This window comes from Citrus sinensis, chromosome 1, assembly GCF_022201045.2.
Source record: "Citrus sinensis cultivar Valencia sweet orange chromosome 1, DVS_A1.0, whole genome shotgun sequence".
In the NCBI taxonomy this organism is placed as follows: Eukaryota; Viridiplantae; Streptophyta; class Magnoliopsida; order Sapindales; family Rutaceae; genus Citrus; species Citrus sinensis.
In genome coordinates, this window is record NC_068556.1 from 16,317,872 (window position 1) to 16,337,857 (window position 19,986).

General features: G+C 35.9%; 2 protein-coding genes across 2 annotated transcripts; both read right to left on the reverse strand.

Moving 5' to 3' along the window:
• Positions 1-1,788: 1,788 nt before the first annotated feature.
• LOC102616517 (protein trichome birefringence-like 31) lies at positions 1,789-10,614 on the reverse strand. The gene is made up of 6 exons (XM_052443918.1): positions 10,247-10,614; positions 10,001-10,172; positions 9,739-9,918; positions 5,598-5,619; positions 2,317-2,461; positions 1,789-2,143 (listed from the first exon to the last, which is right to left on the reverse strand). Exons 1-6 carry the CDS (start codon positions 10,612-10,614, stop codon positions 1,789-1,791), a joined length of 1,242 nt encoding a protein of 413 aa, XP_052299878.1.
• A 1,423-nt stretch (positions 10,615-12,037) lies between these two features.
• Positions 12,038-14,072, reverse strand: LOC102616224 (protein trichome birefringence-like 31). The gene is made up of 5 exons (XM_006485768.3): positions 13,465-14,072; positions 13,207-13,378; positions 12,920-13,119; positions 12,619-12,765; positions 12,038-12,506 (listed from the first exon to the last, which is right to left on the reverse strand). The coding sequence occupies exons 1-5, from the start codon at positions 13,887-13,889 to the stop codon at positions 12,152-12,154; spliced, it is 1,299 nt and encodes a 432-aa protein (XP_006485831.2). The 5' UTR covers positions 13,890-14,072; the 3' UTR covers positions 12,038-12,151.
• Positions 14,073-19,986: the final 5,914 nt, after the last annotated feature.

Genomic DNA, 19,986 nt, shown 5'->3' on the forward strand with positions numbered 1-19,986 from the left:
AGCAAGAAAAAATTGCCCAAGTGATGAAGAAAAAGGTGCTTATTGGGTTGCTGAGCCTGGAATTGACAGAAAAGCTTTAGCTTTTATTGCAAAATTTCATGAAACTCGCACCTCAGAATCCGAACACCATGCAGGTTATCAAGATACCAAGACTTGACGACAATAAGTCAATAACGCTGATTGTAGTATATACATATAAGCTTAATTCTAATTTATGTTAATTTTCTTGTGTTTTTGGTACTATTTGTTTCAAAATATGTGTATAAGGAGCTTGTAAAATTATAATAATAAAATGTCCTTAATAGTAATTTATATTACGGATATCTTTGTAATAAATTTTTTTATAAAAATGTGAGTGTTTAGAGTACTTTTTAGAGTGCATGTAGCCCCACCTTAAGAAATTGTTTGCTTCTTTGTGTGTATGGTGGAAGAGACCGTGATTGAGTTGAAGTATTGGAGATAATAATGATACAACTACAACATCTAAAGTATGAATTGATGTACATTATATGAGTGCTTGAATAATAACATCAACATGATTTAATTTTATTATTTTATATTTCAATTCAGTTAATTATAGAATGTCACATTAATTTGTACTAAAATTCTAATTTATAATACTATTTTGTGGAAAAAGGGCATGCATGTATATTTGTCATTGTGAAATAAATATATTATAATTGTTATAGAAAATGACATTATATTATTATATATGGCAATGTTGTATTTAGGTTTCTGCAAAGATAAAAGAGAAAAAAACAAAAAAAAAAACATTTCTATGGTTTGTAAAATTTATAATCTACCAGCTATCAACTTTTAAACTTCAAGATCTGTATTTGCGGAGCCAATTGAATTATGCTCATACATAAATTATTTACTTACGTAAATTTAGTTGCTTATAGTGATACCTGCTTCGAGTGATACACTAATTTTCCAAAGAACAAAATTGCACGCGCTAATAACTTGCATAGTGTGATACTTTTATAAAATCATGTGTTGTGTAATCACTCTAATTACAGGATTTGATCTGTTTCAAGGGTAAATAAAAAAAAAATCAAGAAAGGTTGTGTGGAAATGAAATGTAATTTTTTTTTCTTCTCTGTTTTATTCAAGATATTGACAAACTTTAAAAAAGAAAACGAAGGTCCAAACTCTAAATTTGCTTGAAGGAGATTGTAGATTTTTGTTAAATTTTTACAGAAGTTATCCCTAGATGGTTTCTTGGAGGTGCTTAACAAAATTTTCTCAAGAGCAAAAAGAACTGTTAGAAGACTTAATTTTGTATAAGAATATAAATAATGTACGGGGCAGGTGCAAGATGTGATGAACTATTTGATGCATACGGAATAGTGAAAGAAAGTAGATTTCTTAATTTAATTTTTTTAGAGTACAGTGATGAACTTGTACATAAGATTAGTCAACCTAGGAATTACGTTTCATGAATGATGCCATTTAGTTCAAACAAGAGATGAGTTTTCTATTGAATATAAGATATGATTGAAAAGAGAGGATCTAGGCTACTCCTAGCCATTGTAGACAAGTCTTGCGCTGGTCAAGCCTTTGGCCAAGGCTTTATTGCAAGATTAATATTAAACTGATTTATCAGCAGATTTCTTCTTTTCTTCCAAGTCTTTGTGTTGTATTATATAACACATGAGGCCCTCCTTTTTAACATAAACTTATATACAAAATCGTAGCCGTTGAATCACAATTAATCTAATGGCTATTAAATTTTTTTTCCCCTCAAGTCAATGAAGTTATAGACACTCATCTTGTAAATCCCTAATGTTACAAAAAATTTCGATGATTCTGCAACAAATGTGCGTACAGAATCTCATTCCATGTATCAGGAACTCCTGGTAAACACCAGTGCATGCAGTCGGCAAATTTTTTTGGATCCGCCCGTTGCTCCTTTGTCAGAGGTATGCCCCTCCGCTCTCCATAAACTGAAGTATGAGCATCTTTTCGATACTCAGACATTTGGGTGATGTTCAAAAATGTTACGTCGATTTTTAACTCTTGTAGAATATCTTGAATTATCTTCATGATTGTGAAACTAGAACCTGTACCCCAGTATGAACCTTGAATGGGATATGACTCATTGAAGCAGTTTTCATTGCTTCCAGGCTTCCATTCCCAGCTCCTGCAGCCAAAAAACTTGTTGTGGCTCATTTAACAAGCAGCACGGATCAGTAACTGTAGATATCATCAAAATATTTTGATCAAGATATGGCATCTTAGAATCACCAGGAGGCCGTTGTCTAATCTTTTTTCATGAATGTTTTATGTTTGTAGAACTTTTTGGATGACACTTACCTCAAATGTTTTGGAGACATACTCATAAAGTAGACCTTTTGAGTGAGCGGGTTGATATTAGATTCTAGCCAATTTGCCCAAGTTTCTAATGCCCATCTGTAAGCAGTGGTGACATTATATTCTTTAATATCATCAGAAGATCCATGTCTGGAAAGCAGAAATCACACAAAAATAGAAGATTTAAACTTGTGTCAGATTCCATAATAAAGCCTTAAATGAATGCAGATATATAGCTCGTTAATATCCTATAGCCAAATAAATTTGCTCCCAATGCTATATGTTCTTGTGATGATTAAACTGGCTAGTGCATTGAGATGTTAGCAACTACGGATTTTGTTGACAAGACAGCGATGCCAGGAAAGGGTGCCGCTTACACGGCTTTGATTGTTGGTCCATACTGTTAGATTTATTTCTCACATTATGTGGATTGACATAAATTATTCTAATTGTTTTCTATATTTTACCGAATTAATACGTGACTAATGTCAAATATTATGGAGTAATTTTGACAGACTCATTTATTAAGTGATCAAATATTGTGTTAATGAGTCTGATTTTGACATACCTTATACAGTAATATATTATGGACAAGTATAATCCTTAAATGTGTTATTTTAGCTCATAATGGGATAGACAATTTTGTACCAACACATGAGGACTCCCTGCGCTCAACCACTGTATTTAAGTAACTTCAGCCCATTGGAAGTTCACTATTCAAAAATCTGTGGTATGAGTGCAGTGCATCTCTCTCTCCCTCTTGTCTCTCGTGTGTGCACAGTAAATCGTTGAGAAAAGCTGAACCTTGAGCTGAAGGAAAGGAAGCACGAATTCAGAAGCTGGATCAAAGTTGTAGCAACTCTGTTAAAGCTCCATAACAAGCTTCCAAGTTCGGATCCATGGGAGATCATGATAAATTTCGAAATTACCTAAAATATGTGTTTATTTGGAAATGCAAGATTAAGGGCATAAAATTTGTATTTGTTTCAGCAATTGGTATCAGAGCCCATGGTTATGCATTTCCTTGTAAACCATAGTCGATTTGTTAGTGAAATCTCACTCATGGAATTTTTTTTCTTTAATTTCGAATTTTTCGAATTTGGGCATATTTGATCAAATGTTTGTTAAATAATGCATGAGTGATGATTTTGGAGTAAAGATATAATTTTTCCGTGATTTTTAGTGGCCAAAATTGGGATGGTATGAATGAAGTTACTGTAGTTTACCGTAGCTACACTGTTGAAACATCCCGAGGTTGAAGATGACATTGTGGGACAATTTCGTTTGGATCCCTAAACTTTACGAAATGTCCTTATGGCCCAACATATTTGCAAAATTTTCGTAATGGTCCTTGACCGAAGGTCAATATGGTAAAACATCATTTAGGTCCCTTTAATTGTGGTAAATATTGTATGACCCAACATTTTATTTTATTTTATTTACTGTTTGGGCCAATAGTTTTAATATTTAAAACAATAAGTATAATTCTAAAAATTCTTCATTTTAGTCCAACATCCTTACAATTTTGTCGATTTTTCAGAATTTTGAATTTAAAATAATCCATCATTGTTGGATATTATGGGCATAACATTCATATATTTTATTGAGTATATTTTATTGAGGCATGTAGATATTTTATTTGATTTAATATCTTGGTAGAAACTTTAAATTTAGCCTCAATTTTGTCAGTGTATGAAATATATATATGATGCAAAACTACAATTTAGAGCGATTGTGTATATGCTTATTGTAGGACCAATCATGATAAATTATTTGGTGTTTTACAATTGATTGTCCATTGATAATTATTGATTATGAATTTTGCGATGGATTGTTATTGTTATTACCAAGATTCATACGGGTGATGATACTGCCCTGTCGACAAATCACTACTTGATAGGATACTTGAGTAGATAAAGAGATTTGTTGAGTATTTTCTACTGAGTGGCTTCATTACCCTGTTGGTAATAGATCAATGTTGGTGTTATATTCAACTTGCCTGCTTTATCTTTAGGTTAGTACACTCCTATATTGTTAAAGGATGCCTAACATATTGTGTTGCTATTTGGAGAAACTTAGAATGAGGAGTAATTGATTATAGCATGATTTTATTTTTTTGCATGCTTGATAATTCTTTTGTTATGGCTTCCTTAGTTCTAGATATTCTCTCATTTCTCCAAGTAGCCTCCCTCAAAAAAATTTAACTGGGACAAATTTTGAAGACTGGCGTGAGTCCATTTTGTTTTATCTGTCTACATTGAATAGAGACTTGACATTAAGAGTTGATGAACCAGCCAAGCCCACAGATAAGAGCACTGCTGCTCAAAAAGCAGAGTGGGTAGCTTGAGATGAATCCAATAGACACTGTCTGGATACAATGAAATACACCATTGATAGAACAACTCGAGATAGCATCCCTGCATATGATAAGGTCAAAGATTACTTGACAGCTGTTGGAAGAGCTTTTAAGAAGGTAAATAAGGCAGAAGAGGGTAACTATCTGAGGCTGCTTGCTAATACTCAGTATGATGGTGTTTCTGAGGTGAGAGAGCACATCCTTAAGATGACCAGTTACCATAAGAAGCTAAAGGACATGGATGTCAATTTGCCTAATGACTACCTGGTCTTCCAAATCCTTGAATCCCTTCCACCACAATTTGGCAATTTGAGAAGCCAATACAATACTCAGAGAGACACTTGGAATATCACTGAGTTGACTGCTTATGTGGTTCAAGAAGAGGAATCATTGAAAAAGGGAAAATCTCACACTGTCATGATGGCAACTACTCAAGAGAGTGGGAGTGTGAAGAAAGGCTCTTCAAAGGGCAGCAATAAGTTTTTCAAGAAGAAAAAGTTTGGAAAGAAAACTTCACGTGGTAATTATTCTACCACTTCTGGTTCCACTTCTGAGAGCTTTAAGGGAAAGTGCCACTTTTGTAAGAAACTTGGGCACAAGAGAGCTGAATGCAGGGGATTCAAAGCATGGTTCGAAAAGAAAGGAATTCAGAAGCAAGAGGGAGACCAATAAAGGGGAGTTGATAGTTCACATGAGCAATGGAGTGACAGCCAAAGTTGAAAGCATAGGGGTTGTCAGACTACATCTAGCCACATGCTATTTTTTGGATTTGTTAGATACGGCTTATATTCCTTCTATTAGGAGAAACTTGATATCTGTATCTATTTTGGATAGATGTGGCTATACTTTTCATTTTGGTGATAGAAAAGTTTACTTATTCCACAATTCAGAGTTAGTTGGTTCTGGCACTCTATATGATGGCTTATATATGATTTATTTATTTTCTTGTGCTGTTGAATCATCATCCAATGCTCATGTTATGAATGTTGTTAGCTCTAATCGTGCCAGGGTTGATGAAAATTCCTCTATGTTGTGGCATAAATGGTTGGGTCACATTTTTAAACAAATGATGAAGAGGCTCATTAAAGATGACATTCTTCATAATTTAGATTTCTCTAATTTTGGCACTTGTGTTGATTGTATCAAAGGCAAACTTACTGCCAAAACTAGAAAAGAGATAACTCGGAGGAGTCAACAGGTGCTGGAGTTAGTACATATAGACATCTATGGGCCATTTACTCCTATTGCTATTGGAGGTTATAAGTACTTCATCACGTTCATCGATGACTTTTCTCGTTATGGTCATGTTGAACTTCTTACTGAAAAGTCAGAATTCTTATCTGTATTTCAAGCCTTTAAGGCTAATGTTGAGCTCCAAAAGGGCAAGAAAATTAAGGCAGTAAGATCAGACAGAGGTGGTGAGTACTATGGGTGATATGATGAAACTGGGCGTAATCCTGGACCTTTTGCTAAATTTCTTTAGGAATGTGGAATAGAAGCCCAGTATACAATGCCCGGGACTTCTAAATATAATGGAATTGCAGAAATGAGAAATCGTACCCTTCTTGACATGGTGTGGTGTATGCTGAGTAACTCCACCTTACCAGATTTTCTGTGGGGTGAAGCCTTAAGAACTGCAGCTTACATTTTGAATCAGGTACCTAGTAAGTCGGTGCCCAAAACTCCTTATGAGTTGTGGTCAAGGAAGAAACCGAGTCTTCGTCATTTCCATGTCTGGGGATGCAGAGCAGAAGTGAGGCCTTATAATCCACAATCAAGGAAACTTGATCCGAAAATCATTAGTGGTCATTTTATTGGCTATTGTATAGGCTCAAGGAGTTCTAGATTTTATTGTCCTTCCCACACTACTAGAATCATTGAGTCTGATCATGCCATTTATTTTGAGAATGATCATAATGGTGGGAATTCTGAGCCTCGCAGTCTTACATTGAGAGAAGAACGTGTGGTCTTGCCTATTCCATCTTTTCCGACTTCTGCGATGTGATTATCGCATATTGATGTTTCTTCTGTTGATCCTGAACTTCATCATGATATGGAGCCTATGACTGTAGAGGATGATGTTACTGATGTGCAATTGAGGAGATCAGAGAGGATCAGGAGACCTGCAATTCCTGATGATTATGTTGTTTACTTGCAGGAACATGATTTTGATGCTGACTCATCATCTGATCATATTACCTTTCAAGAGGCCATCAGTTGTTCAGAATCATCATCTTCGATACATGCGATGCATGATGAGATGGCATCTATGTATCATAATGGGGTTTGGGATTTAGTTGAGTTGCCAGATGGATGCAGGCCAATTGGTTGCAAATGGGTTTTCAAAACCAAGAGAGATACCAGAGGTCAGGTAGAGAGGTACAAGGCCAGGCTTGTAGCTGAGGTTTCAGTCAAAGAGAAGGCATTGATTACACTGAAACTTACTCTCCTATTTCTACCAAAGACTCTTTTCGTATTATCATGGCATTGGTAGCTCATTTCAATTTAGAATTGCATCAGATGGATGTGAAGACAACTTTTCTTAATGGGAGCGTGTTTGAAGATGTGTACATGGTGCAACCTGATGGTTTTGTTGAGACTGATAGAGAAAACATGGTGTGTAAACTTAAAAGGTCCATTTATGGACTTAAACAGGCATCTAGACAGTGGTATTTGAAATTTCACGATATTGTCACCTCTTATGGGTTCCAGGAGAATGTTGTTGATCAGTGTATATACTTGAGAGTTAGTGGGAACAAGTATATCATTTTGGTACTTTATGTGGATGATATCTTGCTCGCTGCTAATGACACTAATTTTTTACTTGAGACAAAACAAATGTTGTCATACAGCTTTGATATGAAGGATCTTGGTGAAGCCCATTATGTATTAGGGATATAAATTCTTCGTGACAGAGCTAGAGGAATTTTAGGATTGTCTCAAAAGACTTACATTGATCGTATTTTGAAAAGGTTCAATTTGCAGTCTTGTGCTCCTGGGAAAGTTCCAATTTCAAAAGGTGACAAAATTGCCAAGTCTCAATGTCCCGATAATGATGTAGACAAAGCTAGAATGCAAACAGTCCCGTATGCATCGGTTGTGGGTAGCTTGATGTATGCTCAAGTCTGTACTCGCCCTGATATTGCTTTTCCAGTGGGAGTACTTGGAAGATACCTGAGCAATCCGGGATATGAACACTGGAAGGCTGCAAAGAAAGTACTCAGATATTTGCAAGCCACTAAACATTTTGTATTGACATATCAGCAATCTGACTATTTGAATATAGTTGGATATTCTGATGCTGATTTCGCAGGGTGCTTGGAAGACAAGAAATCCACATCTGGTTACATCTTTATGATGGCAGGAGGAGCTATATCATGGAAAAGTGCCAAACAGACACTCATAGCTTCTTCAACAATGGAAGCAGAATATGTAGCATGTTTTGAGGCTACATGTCAAGCTTTATGGATGAAGAATTTTATCACAGGGCTAGATTGTATATTGGCCGTACCGAGGCCATTAAAAATATACTGTGATAATTCTGCGGTTGTTTCTTTTTCTCACAACACAAGGAGTTCCTCACGTTCCAAGCACATTGATATTAAATACTTATTTGTGAGAGAGAAAATTGCTCTATCTTGTGTCTCAGTAGAGTATATCCCTACAGAACTCATGTTAGCCGATCCACTTACTAATGCTTTAGCTCCAACAGTATTTAGGGAGCATGTGACGCATATGGGATTATTAGAATCCACTTATATACGCTGAGTCGGTGGGAGTTCTGGTTTGTATTATGAGTTGCAACTTAAATGAGATTATGTATTACTCGTTTTGTTATCATGCATGCCTGTTGTTATGTGATATTGATATGTCATATATTGTATACACATTTAGTTGTGTATGACATTATGTATATAATGAGGATATTATGGTCCGAGACATTTTGCTCAGTCTCAATATGGACACTACAGACTGAAGCATTATGGCTTAACTTCAGTGTGCTTTCTTGAGACATTTTGATTTAGTCTCATTATAATTGTAAGCAAGCACAACTTCCTTGAGACATCTTGGTATTAGTCTCATTATGATTAAAAGGGAAGCTCGCTTCTCGAGATATTTTACTAAAGTCTTATTATGGTTATAAAGAAGCGATGGTCTAGGAAACATATTGTTTTCGTCTCATTTTGCTAGACATGTGGACTTTGTGGAAATGAGCATGTTGATCACATTGTCATGTTATTTCCATAATTATACTTGTATACTACTATATAGTCACGTGTTTATAAGTGTCTTGTTATGTAGAGCATCCTATCGGTGCACATATGATTTGATACTTATGGCACATTTTGGACTTATTTATATTTTGGGTGATTGCTTGCGTTTGACCTTTTGTTATAGTCACATATTGATTAATTCAATTGTTTTCAAAATATTATTTTATTTTAAATTTACCATTAGAGTGATTTCTGTCGTCCAAGTGGGAGATTGTTAGATTTATTTCTCACATTATGTGGACTGACATAAATTATTCTAATTATTTTCTATATTTTACCGAATTAATACGTGACTAATGTCAAATATTATGGAGCAATTTTGACAGACTCATTTATTAAGTGATCAAATATTGTGTTAATGAGTCTGATTTTGACATACCCTATACAGTAGTATATTATGGATAAGTATAATCTTTAAATGTGTTATTTTAGCTCATAATGAGATGGGCAATTTTGTACTAACACATGAGGGGTCCCTGCGCTCAACCACTATATTTAAGTAACTTCAGCCCATTGGAAGTTCATTGTTCAAAAATCTGTGGCATGAGTGCAGTGCACCTCTCTCTCCCTCTTGTCTCCCGTGTGTGCACAGTAAATCGTTCAGAAAAGCTGAACCTTGAGCTGAAGGAAAGGAAGCATGAATTCAGAAGCTGGATCAAAGTTGTAGCAACTCTGTTAAAGCTCCTTAACAAGCGTCCAAGTTCGGAGATCATGGTAAATTTCGAAATTACCTAAAATATGTGTGTATTTAGAAATGCAAGATTAAGGGCATAAAGTTTGTATTTGTTTCAGCACATACATCCACCACGCGTAGCTTTCGAATACTAACATATCAACTCCTTGCCAGCTCTTGCCTTGATTAGTTATGGAGTCAAGGTAAACTAGCCTTTTTAGTACCGTGTGATTTGTTGCATGATCTGAAATGGACTCCACAATAAAGGGTGCCCAGTAAAACTCGATGGATGCATTATATTCCTGAGAACAAATCAGGAAACAGCTCATCTTTAACGATCGGATAAAACAGAAATCTTTTGAGAGCAAAAATCGGCAAAGGTACCTCGGCTTTAAAGATCTCCATAGTAGGAATTGTCTGAAAAGATTTCTTTCCTTCAGGAATCACAGATTGTACCATACAGACCATCGATTCAAACTGACCTCTCTGTATTGAATCTCCAATAAACATCAATCTTTTGCCACTCAAAATATCCAACAACTTCAGTGGATCAAACCTGAGAGTCACAGAAACAATTTAAACAAGTGACATGAATTGAACACTTCATTGTAATATCAAAAAGAAAGTTACCAAGGAAGATTGCATCCATCAGGCTGCCACCTCCATTTTTGATGGAATGAATCAGGCCTGCCATTCCTTTGACAACTGGTCTGATTCGACAAGTAAGGGCAACTTTCTTCTGTATAAACAGGATATGTTTTATTATCCCAAATCCATTTTCCGCCAGAAACATTGCAGCTTTCCCCAATTTGATCTTTCGAAGAAGCAAAAACAGGTCTTCTCTGCCTGTAAACTTCTGGTTCACTATAAAACTGAAAAATTTGTCTGTCGTTGCTCTTCAAGGTGAAGTTATCCAGGAGTGATCGTGCAGTCCCGACAATGAGGAGAAGAGCGGTTGCAACCGTGATGAGGGATTGAACGGTGGTTCTTCTACGCATTCTTGGAAACATTATTGGTTCATATTTGAAGGATACATTGAGTTTCAAGTCAAGTCCAGAAGTACTCCTTGCAGCAATTGGGTGGTATTTTAAGTTATGGGATACATTTATTAAGTGTTATAGAGAAATTCTCATCATCAACGCATTCTTTATTTTAATAGAACTGAATTCGTATTGATAACAAATAAATGTCACATTAAACTTCTAAATTGGACATTAGTAGTCGCATAAAGTTATTGGTAGGAACTAATAAATTGTGGGAACTTTTTTTTGGTTTTATCTCAATTTTTTTTTTACTCTTTCCCAAAAAAGAATCTGTTCAAATAAGAATTTTGTTTGGAAGAAATATGATCGTATTTCTCATGCTCTCTTGTTATAAGAAGAGTAACTTTAAAAAAAAAAAACTGTAGAAATGCATTTCTTAGTACTTTTCCTGATATGGTTTAATAGAATAATAAAAAAAAATACCATTAAAAACAAAAGAACAGCTAACAGACTTTCGTAAAAGAGTATACATATACATAGAGAGTTTCTCTGTCTAGTGAGGGATCCCGTTTTTTTATGTGCGATAGAAGTTTTATATTATGTTGTGTAACAAAGTTCAGGATCCTGGATTTGTACGCGCATGCGTGCGCACACACACATATATATTTAATGATAACATTCTTATTTTAATAAAATGAGTAATAAAGTTTAAAAGAAATATAAATTTCAACATATTGAAAACTTGTGTTTTTTGTTTATTAGTGACATTCTCACTTCATTAAAATGAGAATTTTCTCATTGGAATTATCCAATCCGAGCTTAGAATTTAGGAAAATTTAGAATGAATCGATGTGTTATAAATCAGTTTATAACATCCTAAAAGTTAATTTATGACACCATAAATCTGACCAAGACTTTAATCTCAAATTCTAAGGCTGGATTAGAATATATATATCAGATTTAGGATGGAGTCATAAATCAATTTACAACATTGTAAAAGTCAATTTACGACACTATAAATCTGTGTAGGGTTTTAATCTTTAATTCCAGGCCTGGATTGAAAGGAACGCACACATATAAATAAAATAATAATGTTACAATAAAGAAATCTCTTATTTGTGTTCTTTTATGTTTTAGTTTGTCTTTCACGTTATTAAAATAAGGGACAAGGTAAAAGATAAAAATTTACACATTCTAGTATAGTGTATTTTATCGATTACTTTATTAAAATAAATGATTTCTTTATTGTAAGATTACTATATATATATATATTAATTTGATTTAAGATCCTAGATTTTATTAAAATCCGGAAAGCTACTACACCATCTGGTATAATTGCTTTTCGTAATTGTTCCAAGTTTTAACAAAATTGAAGATCATGCATTGAATAATTTTATATATATATGAACAAAAATTATTGAACAAATGTGCGTGCAAATTTATAAACAAAATCCTATCCTTGAATCACAATTAATGTAATGGCTATTAAAATTATTTTTTTAAACCACTGAGGTTGTAGAGTGGACGGTCATCTTGCAACCTGTCCCTTGTGTTACAACAAATTTCGATGATTCTGCAACAAATGTGCATACAGAATCTCATTCCATGTATCAGGAACTCCTGGTAAACACCAATGAATGCAATCGGCAAAATTTTTTGGATCCGATCGTTGCTTCTTTGTCAATAGTTTGCCCTTCCGCTCTCCATAAACTGATGTATGAGCATCTTTTCGATATTCAGACAGTTGGGTGATGTTCAAAAATGTTACATCGATTTTTAACTCTTGTAGAATATCCTGAACTATCTTCATGATTGTGAGACTAGAACCTGTACCCCAGTATGAACCTTGAATGGGATATGACTCATTGAAGCAGTTTTCATTGCTTCCAGGCTTCCATTCCCAGCTCCTGCAGCAACCCAAAAAAAAAAAAAAATCGCATAGAGTAACTGTAGATTCCATTTTGTAATATTTTTCATGAATGTTTTCAATGTTTGTACAACTTTTTGGGTAAAACTTACCACAAATGTGTTGGAGACATACTCATAAAGTAGACCTTTTGAGTGAGAGGGTTGATACTGGATTCTAGCCAATTTGCCCAAGTTTCGAATGCCAATCTATAAGCAGTGGTGACATTATATTCTTTAATGTCATCAGCAGATCCATATCTGGAAACAGAAACCACAAATGAAAAGAACATACAAATTTCTTATGTCAGATTCCATAAACATTCCCAATGTAATATGCTCTTCGATAGAGTTTGTTCAGCGTTGCTAAAGATGCTTTGCAGCAAAGCTAAACTGGAAAGGAACAAGTGCTTACGTGGCATTTATCGTTGGTTTGTACATCCACCACACGTAGCTTTCAAATACTAGCACATCAACCCCTTGCCAGCTCTTGCCGTGTTTAGCGATGGAGTCAAGATCAACTAGCCTTTTTAGTACCGTATGGTTTGTTGCATGATCAGAAATGGACTCCACGATGAAGGGTGCCCAGTAATACTCAATGGATGCATTATATTCCTGAGAACAAATCAAGAAAAACGAATCACCTTTGACTATTGGATGAAAACTGAAGATCGGCAAGAGAAAACATTTAAACTCGGCTACCTCAGCTTTAAAGATCTTCATAGGAGGAATCCTATGAAAAGATTTCTTTCCTTCAGGAATCACAGATTGTACCATGCAGACCATAGATTCGAACTGACCTCTTTGCACTGAATCTCCAATAAACATCAATCTTTTTCCCCTCAGAATATCCAGCAACTTCAGTGGATCAAACCTGAGAGAGACACAGAAAGAATTTAAAGGATGCGAATTATTTTAAACAAGTGACACACTTCATTATAATTTCTAAACGAAAGTTACCTGGGAAGTTTGCATCCATCGGGCTGCCACCTCCAGTTTTGATAGAATGAATCGGGCCTGCCATTCCTTTGGCAAGTGGTCTGCTTGACCAAATAAGGGCAGCTCTCTTCTGAGTAAAGAGGATATGTTACATTATCCCAAATCCATTTTCCTTCAAAAACATTGCAACTTTCCTCAAACCGATCTTTCGGAGAAACAAAGACGGGCCTTCTCTGCTTGTAACGCTCTGGTTCTCCATAAAACTCAAAAATTTTGCTGTCATAGCTCTTCAAGTTATCCAAGAACAATCGTGTAGTCCCAACAATTAAGACAGAAACCAATGCAACCGGGAAGAGGGACTGAATCCGACGATCAAGCCACGGTTGTGTCATAACTTGATATCGGTGTCTACTGTCTAGAGATAAAATGGTTGCTTTTTTACTCATTTTTTTGTCACTTTGTTGTTCGTATTTTAAGATTATCTTGAGTTTCAAGTCATTTCAGAAGTATTCCATGCAACCACCAGTTGGTGGTCAAGTTTAGGTGGTATGTTACACTTATTTAACTAGATAGATTTTGGAACTCTCATCATCAAGAAATCCTCTGCTTTGTTAAACTGAATTTATCTAGTGGGGCATACTAGATATTTTTATTCAATAATTTAACAATTTATTTGTATGACGCATTATAATTAAGATAAAGTGTCGAACAAATCATTTATTATAAAGAATTAACATTCAATTAATGAATATATAAAATTTAATTATATATGTTATACATGTATTAATTAATTATATTATCTCTTATATATTCTAAAATTATTCACAGCAGAAATAATTAGTAAGAGAAATAAGGCTCCGTTTGGTACAACTTATTAAATAGAGCTTATAACAGTAGAGCTTATACTAATAGAGCTTTTGGACAAAAAGTTATTGGGTGTTTGGTTGTCAATTAAAAAAGCACTTTTGAACCATTAAACGGTTTGGTTGTGTAAAATTAAAAGTGCTTTTGTGTAATTAAATTACCAAAAAGGATATGTATTCATAATTATTTAATATGTAACAAAATGCATCCAAGCTATCAATTAATAAGCAAAAATCAGTTCAATCATTTCTTTAATTTTCAAAATTAAAAATTTCATAATTGATATATGTGAAGCCAGAAGTTAGTTATAATCTGTTATGAACTTGCTGAGGTGGCTGATGAGCTGGAGTTTGTGAGATCCAATTTAATAAGCAGTTAGTAATAACAGCTTAGTTCAATTAGTGGAAACACACGTGTGGAAGAAGCAATATAAATATGCTGGTTCCTGAAGCTCAAGAAGGAGAAGCTTTTACAGCTGCATTGCAGAGAGAAAAAGTTAAGCTTTGAGAGTTTGTAATCTGTATTGCGAAGTCATTGTAATCAACCATTCTGGTTCAATAAATCTCCTGCCCTTTGCTGGCATTTGCAGCCGTGGATGTAGGTTCCTTTGTGGAGCTGAACCACGTTAGATTCTTGGCTTGATTGCGAGTTCTTTATTGTTCTGTATTTCTTTGTTTTTCATTCTTAATCTTGTGTTTGTTAAATTCAATCATCTTGGGTTGCTTAGTTCTAGCACAAAGAGTCTAGTATAAGCTCGTTTAACACAACAAACTGGTATCAGAGCTTGGTATTGGTTGGGACCAAGATTCACAATGGCTAGCACCAGAGTTGACCTTGAAAAGTTCAATGGAGAAAATGACTTCTATCTCTGGAGTTTAAAGATGAGAGCAATTTTAATTCAACAAGGGCTTGATAGTGCCCTCGATGATGGAGAAGATCCAATGGCCAAGAAAGAGAAAACAGAAGGTTCTTCGAGCTTTGGTGCAGATCAGAGAATCATAAACAACAAAGCTCATAGCACGATTATCTTGCATCTCTCTGATGAAGTCTTGAGAGAGGTTTCCAGAGAAAGAACTGCATCTGGGTTGTGGGGCAAGCTAGAAGAAATGTTTCTAAAGAAATCATTAGCAAAGAGGCTGTACATGAAGAGGAGATTATACACATTCTCTATGAAAGATGGAGTGGCCATGAAAGATCATGTGGATGAGTTCAATAAACTCATTCTTGATCTCGAGAATGTCAACATAATTCTTGAAGATGAAGATAGGGCACTCATTCTGTTAAGTTCCCTTCCAGAATCCTATGAACACTTTGTAGACACTCTTCTCTATGGCAGACAAACCCTCTCATTGAAGGATGTCAAAGATGCTCTGGAATCTAAAGATTTGAAGAAAAGGGCAGAATTGAAAGATCAAAGCAATGCAGAAGGTCTTGTTGCTAAAGGAAAGCCAGAAAAGAAATACAACAAGCAGAAGAAGAACAATAACCAGAAAGATAAAGCTGAAAAGAAGAAGAAGAAGAGGAAGTGTTACTTCTGTCAAAAGGAGGGGCACTACATTAAGGATTGTTTTGAGAAAAAGAAACTAGAGGAACTGCAAAAGAAATCAAATGGGAAGGCTGCTGTTGCCTCTGAAGATGAGTGTGACTATGATGAAGCAGATGTCCTGGTGGCTGCAGAGAGGCACCCAACTGGTGAGTGGATCTTGGACTCTGGTTGTTCATTCCACATGTGTCCGAATAAAAGTTTCTTTAAGACCTTTGAACATGTAAATGGTGGCAAGGTGCTATTAGGAAATAACCTAGCTTGTAAGGTAGCTGGAATAGGAACTATCAGCTTAAAAATGTTTGATGGTGTCAATAGAGATTTGCACCAAGTTAGATATGTTCCTGAATTGAAAAGAAACTTGATATCTCTAGGAATGGTTGACCAATCAGGGTGTACAATTAAGGCTGAAAAAGGAGAGATACATGTCTCAGATCAGGGTAGAATTGTAATGAAAGGGGTTAGAAAAAATGGGCTGTACATACTTGTTGGATCCTCACCTGTGCATGGGACCTCAGCAAGTGTGACCAGAGATAAAACCAAGCTCTGGCATATTAGATTAGCTCATATCAGTGAAAGAGGTCTCAGAGAGTTAAGCAATCAAGGTTTGTTGGGAAATGACAAGGTCTTTACTTTAAAATTCTGTGAGAAATGTGTGTTTGGAAAGGCCACAAGACTAAAATTCAGCTTGGGGAGAAAAGAGACCAAGCAGACTCTAGATTACATCCATTCAGACCTCTGGGGACCATCTCAAGTTCCATCTTTAGGTGGAGCTAGGTACTTTGTGTCCTTTATAGATGACTTCTCAAGGAAGGTTTGGATTTATGTGCTAAAACACAAAAATGAAGCACTAGAGAAGTTTAAGGAGTGGATAACTCTTATAGAGAATCAAACTGATAAGAAAATTAAAAGGCTCAGGACAGACAATGGGCTGGAGTATTGCAACAAAGAATTTGAAGATTTCTGCAAATCCAAGGGCATTGCAAGGCATAGAACTGTCACCTACACTCCACAGCAAAATAGGATGGCAGAAAGAATGAACAGAACTTTAATAGAGAGGGTAAGATGTATGTTGTTGAATGCAAACCTATCCAAAGGTTTTTGGGCTGAAGCAGTCACTACAGCAGCCTATCTGATAAACAGAAGTCCATCCTCAGCTCTAGGCTTCAAGACACCTCAGGAACTTTGGTCAGGGAAGCCACCAGACTTGAGTAATCTGAGGATCTTTGGGTGTACAGCTTATGCACACATAAAGCAAGGTAAGCTTGAACCAAGGGCTGTCAAAGGGTATTTTTTGGGTTATCCTGAGGGCATTAAGGGATATAAAATATGGACTCTCAAAGGCAAACCATCTAGGATTGTAATCAGTAGGGATGTCACCTTTGATGAAGAGCAAATGCTTCATTCAAAAGTGGAAACTGAAATTGAAGCTGCTGAAACAGAGGAAATAGAAAGTGCTGGACAAAAGGTGGACCATTCTGATAACTGTAAGCCTTCTGAGGAGCCATCAGAACAATCCAAAGAAGAAAAGAAACCATCAGATTTGGAAACATATCAACTTGCTAGGGATAGGGAGAGAAGAGCCATTAAAATGCCAAAGAAGTATGGCATTGCTGACCTTATCTCCTATGCACTGACAGTGGCTGATGAAGTAAATGGTGGAGAGCCTTTGAGCTATAAAGAAGCTATGAGTTGTGGAGATAAACTGAAATGGTATGCTGCAATGCAGGATGAAATAATCTCTCTCAAGAAGAATAATACCTGGACCTTAGTCAACAGACCACCTAACAAGAAACTAGTTGGCAGCAAGTGGATTTTCAAATTAAAAGCTGGAGTTTCAGAAAAGGAACCACCAAGACACAAAGCCAGACTTGTGGCAAAAGGATTCACACAAAGAGAAGGAGTTGACTTCAATGAAGTATTCTCACCTGTGGTTAAATACAGCTCCATTAGGTTGTTGTTGGCACTCTCAGCATATCATGATCTGGAGCTGGAACAGATGGATGTTAAAACTGCATTCTTACATGGCAGCCTTGATGAAGAAATTTTCATGGCACAGCCAGAAGGGTTCATTGAGAGAGGATCAGAAGACAAGGTGTGCTTATTGAAGAAGAGCTTGTATGGCCTTAAGCAATCTCCAAGGCAATGGTATTTGAAGTTTGATGAGTTCATGATAAGCCATGGATACAGCAGAAGCAAATTTGACAACTGTGTGTATTATAAACTCTTATCAAGTGATTGGGGTATCTACTTGCTTCTATATGTGGATGACATGCTTATTGCATGTAAACACAAGGAAGAAATAAAGAAGCTTAAGGTGGAGCTTAGCACTGAATTTGAAATGAAGGATTTGGGTGCAGCTACAAAAATTCTAGGCATGCATATAATAAGAGATAGGAACTCCAGGACTCTGTATCTATCCCAAGCAGACTATGTGAAGAAAGTATTAGCCAGGTTTAAGATGGAAGACTCTAAACCTGTTACAACACCCCTGTCAGCTCACATCCAGCTATCTAAAGCTCTAGAACCCACTACTGATGAGGATCTCAATTATATGAGAAAAATACCATACTCTAGTGCAGTTGGCAGCATCATGTATGCCATGGTATGCACCAGACCTGACTTGGCACATGGGGTTGGAGTCATTAGTAGGTTTATGGGAAATCCTGGTAAAGATCACTGGAATGCAGTGAAATGGGTTCTGAGGTACCTTAAAGGAACTGCTGTCACTGCAATCATGTTTGGTAGATCAAATGGAGCATCACCTGAAGTGGCTGGGTTTGTGGACTCAGACTATGCAGCAGACAAGGATAGAAGGAGGTCTATAACAGGCTTTGTGTTTACTATGTGTGGAGGTGCCATAAGTTGGAAGTCATCTCTGCAATCAGTGGTTGCTCTCTCAACAACAGAAGCTGAATATATTGCCCTTACAGAAGCTGTTAAAGAGGCAATATGGCTGAGAGGGTTGGTATCTGAATTGGGGTTTAAGCAAGAAATTGTTGAAGTTAGCTGTGATAGCTCAAGTGCTATTCAGCTAAGTAAGAATCCTAAATATCATGAGAGAACTAAACATATTGATGTTAGAATGCATTTCATAAGGGATGAAATCAGCAAAGGAGTGGTAAATGTGGTTAAGGTGCCATCTGAAGTCAATCCAGCTGACATGTTAACCAAGCCTTTGCCATCAGTCAGGTTCAGGGACTTACTGAATCTGGTTGGAAGTGTTAGCTTGTGAAACAAGCTTACTGGTGCTGTAACAGTGAAGGGAGAAGTAGAAACAGATTAAAACTAAGGTGGAGATTTGTGAAGCCAGAAGTTAGTTATAATCTGTTATGAACTTGCTGAGGTGACTGATGAGCTGGAGTTTGTGAGATCCAATTTAATAAGCAGTTAGTAATAACAGCTTAGTTCAATTAGTGGAAACACACGTGTGGAAGAAGCAATATAAATATGCTGGTTCCTGAAGCTCAAGAAGGAGAAGCTTTTACAGCTGCATTGCAGAGAGAAAAAGTTAAGCTTTGAGAGTTTGTAATCTGTATTGCGAAGTCATTGTAATCAACCATTCTGGTTCAATAAATCTCCTGCCCTTTGCTGGCATTTGCAGCCGTGGATGTAGGTTCCTTTGTGGAGCTGAACCACGTTAGATTCTTGGCTTGATTGCGAGTTCTTTATTGTTCTGTATTTCTTTGTTTTTCATTCTTAATCTTGTATTTGTTAAATTCAATCATCTTGGGTTGCTTAGTTCTAGCACAAAGAGTCTAGTATAAGCTCGTTTAACACAACAATATATTCTCCTAAACAAAGAATACTATCCAAATTAAAATGATAATCAATAATATAACTGAAATGTTAACGAAACATGAGAAGTGTCGTATTACCTGACATCCTCCTCACCAAAAACGTTGGCTATGACTATGATTACTCTCTCAAGTGTCGGTTATGTATTAGAGATTGCAAAATTAAAGTGCTGGTTATTTAAAAAAAAAAACAAAAAGAGATAAAGTGAAGTGGCGGTAGCAATATATTTATATGGCAGCAACAATTTTCGTTGGGTAGGTTTTATACAAAGGGTATTATGTAATTAATAAAATATGTCAAGGATATTTTTAATATTATATATTTTTTGGAAAAACTCT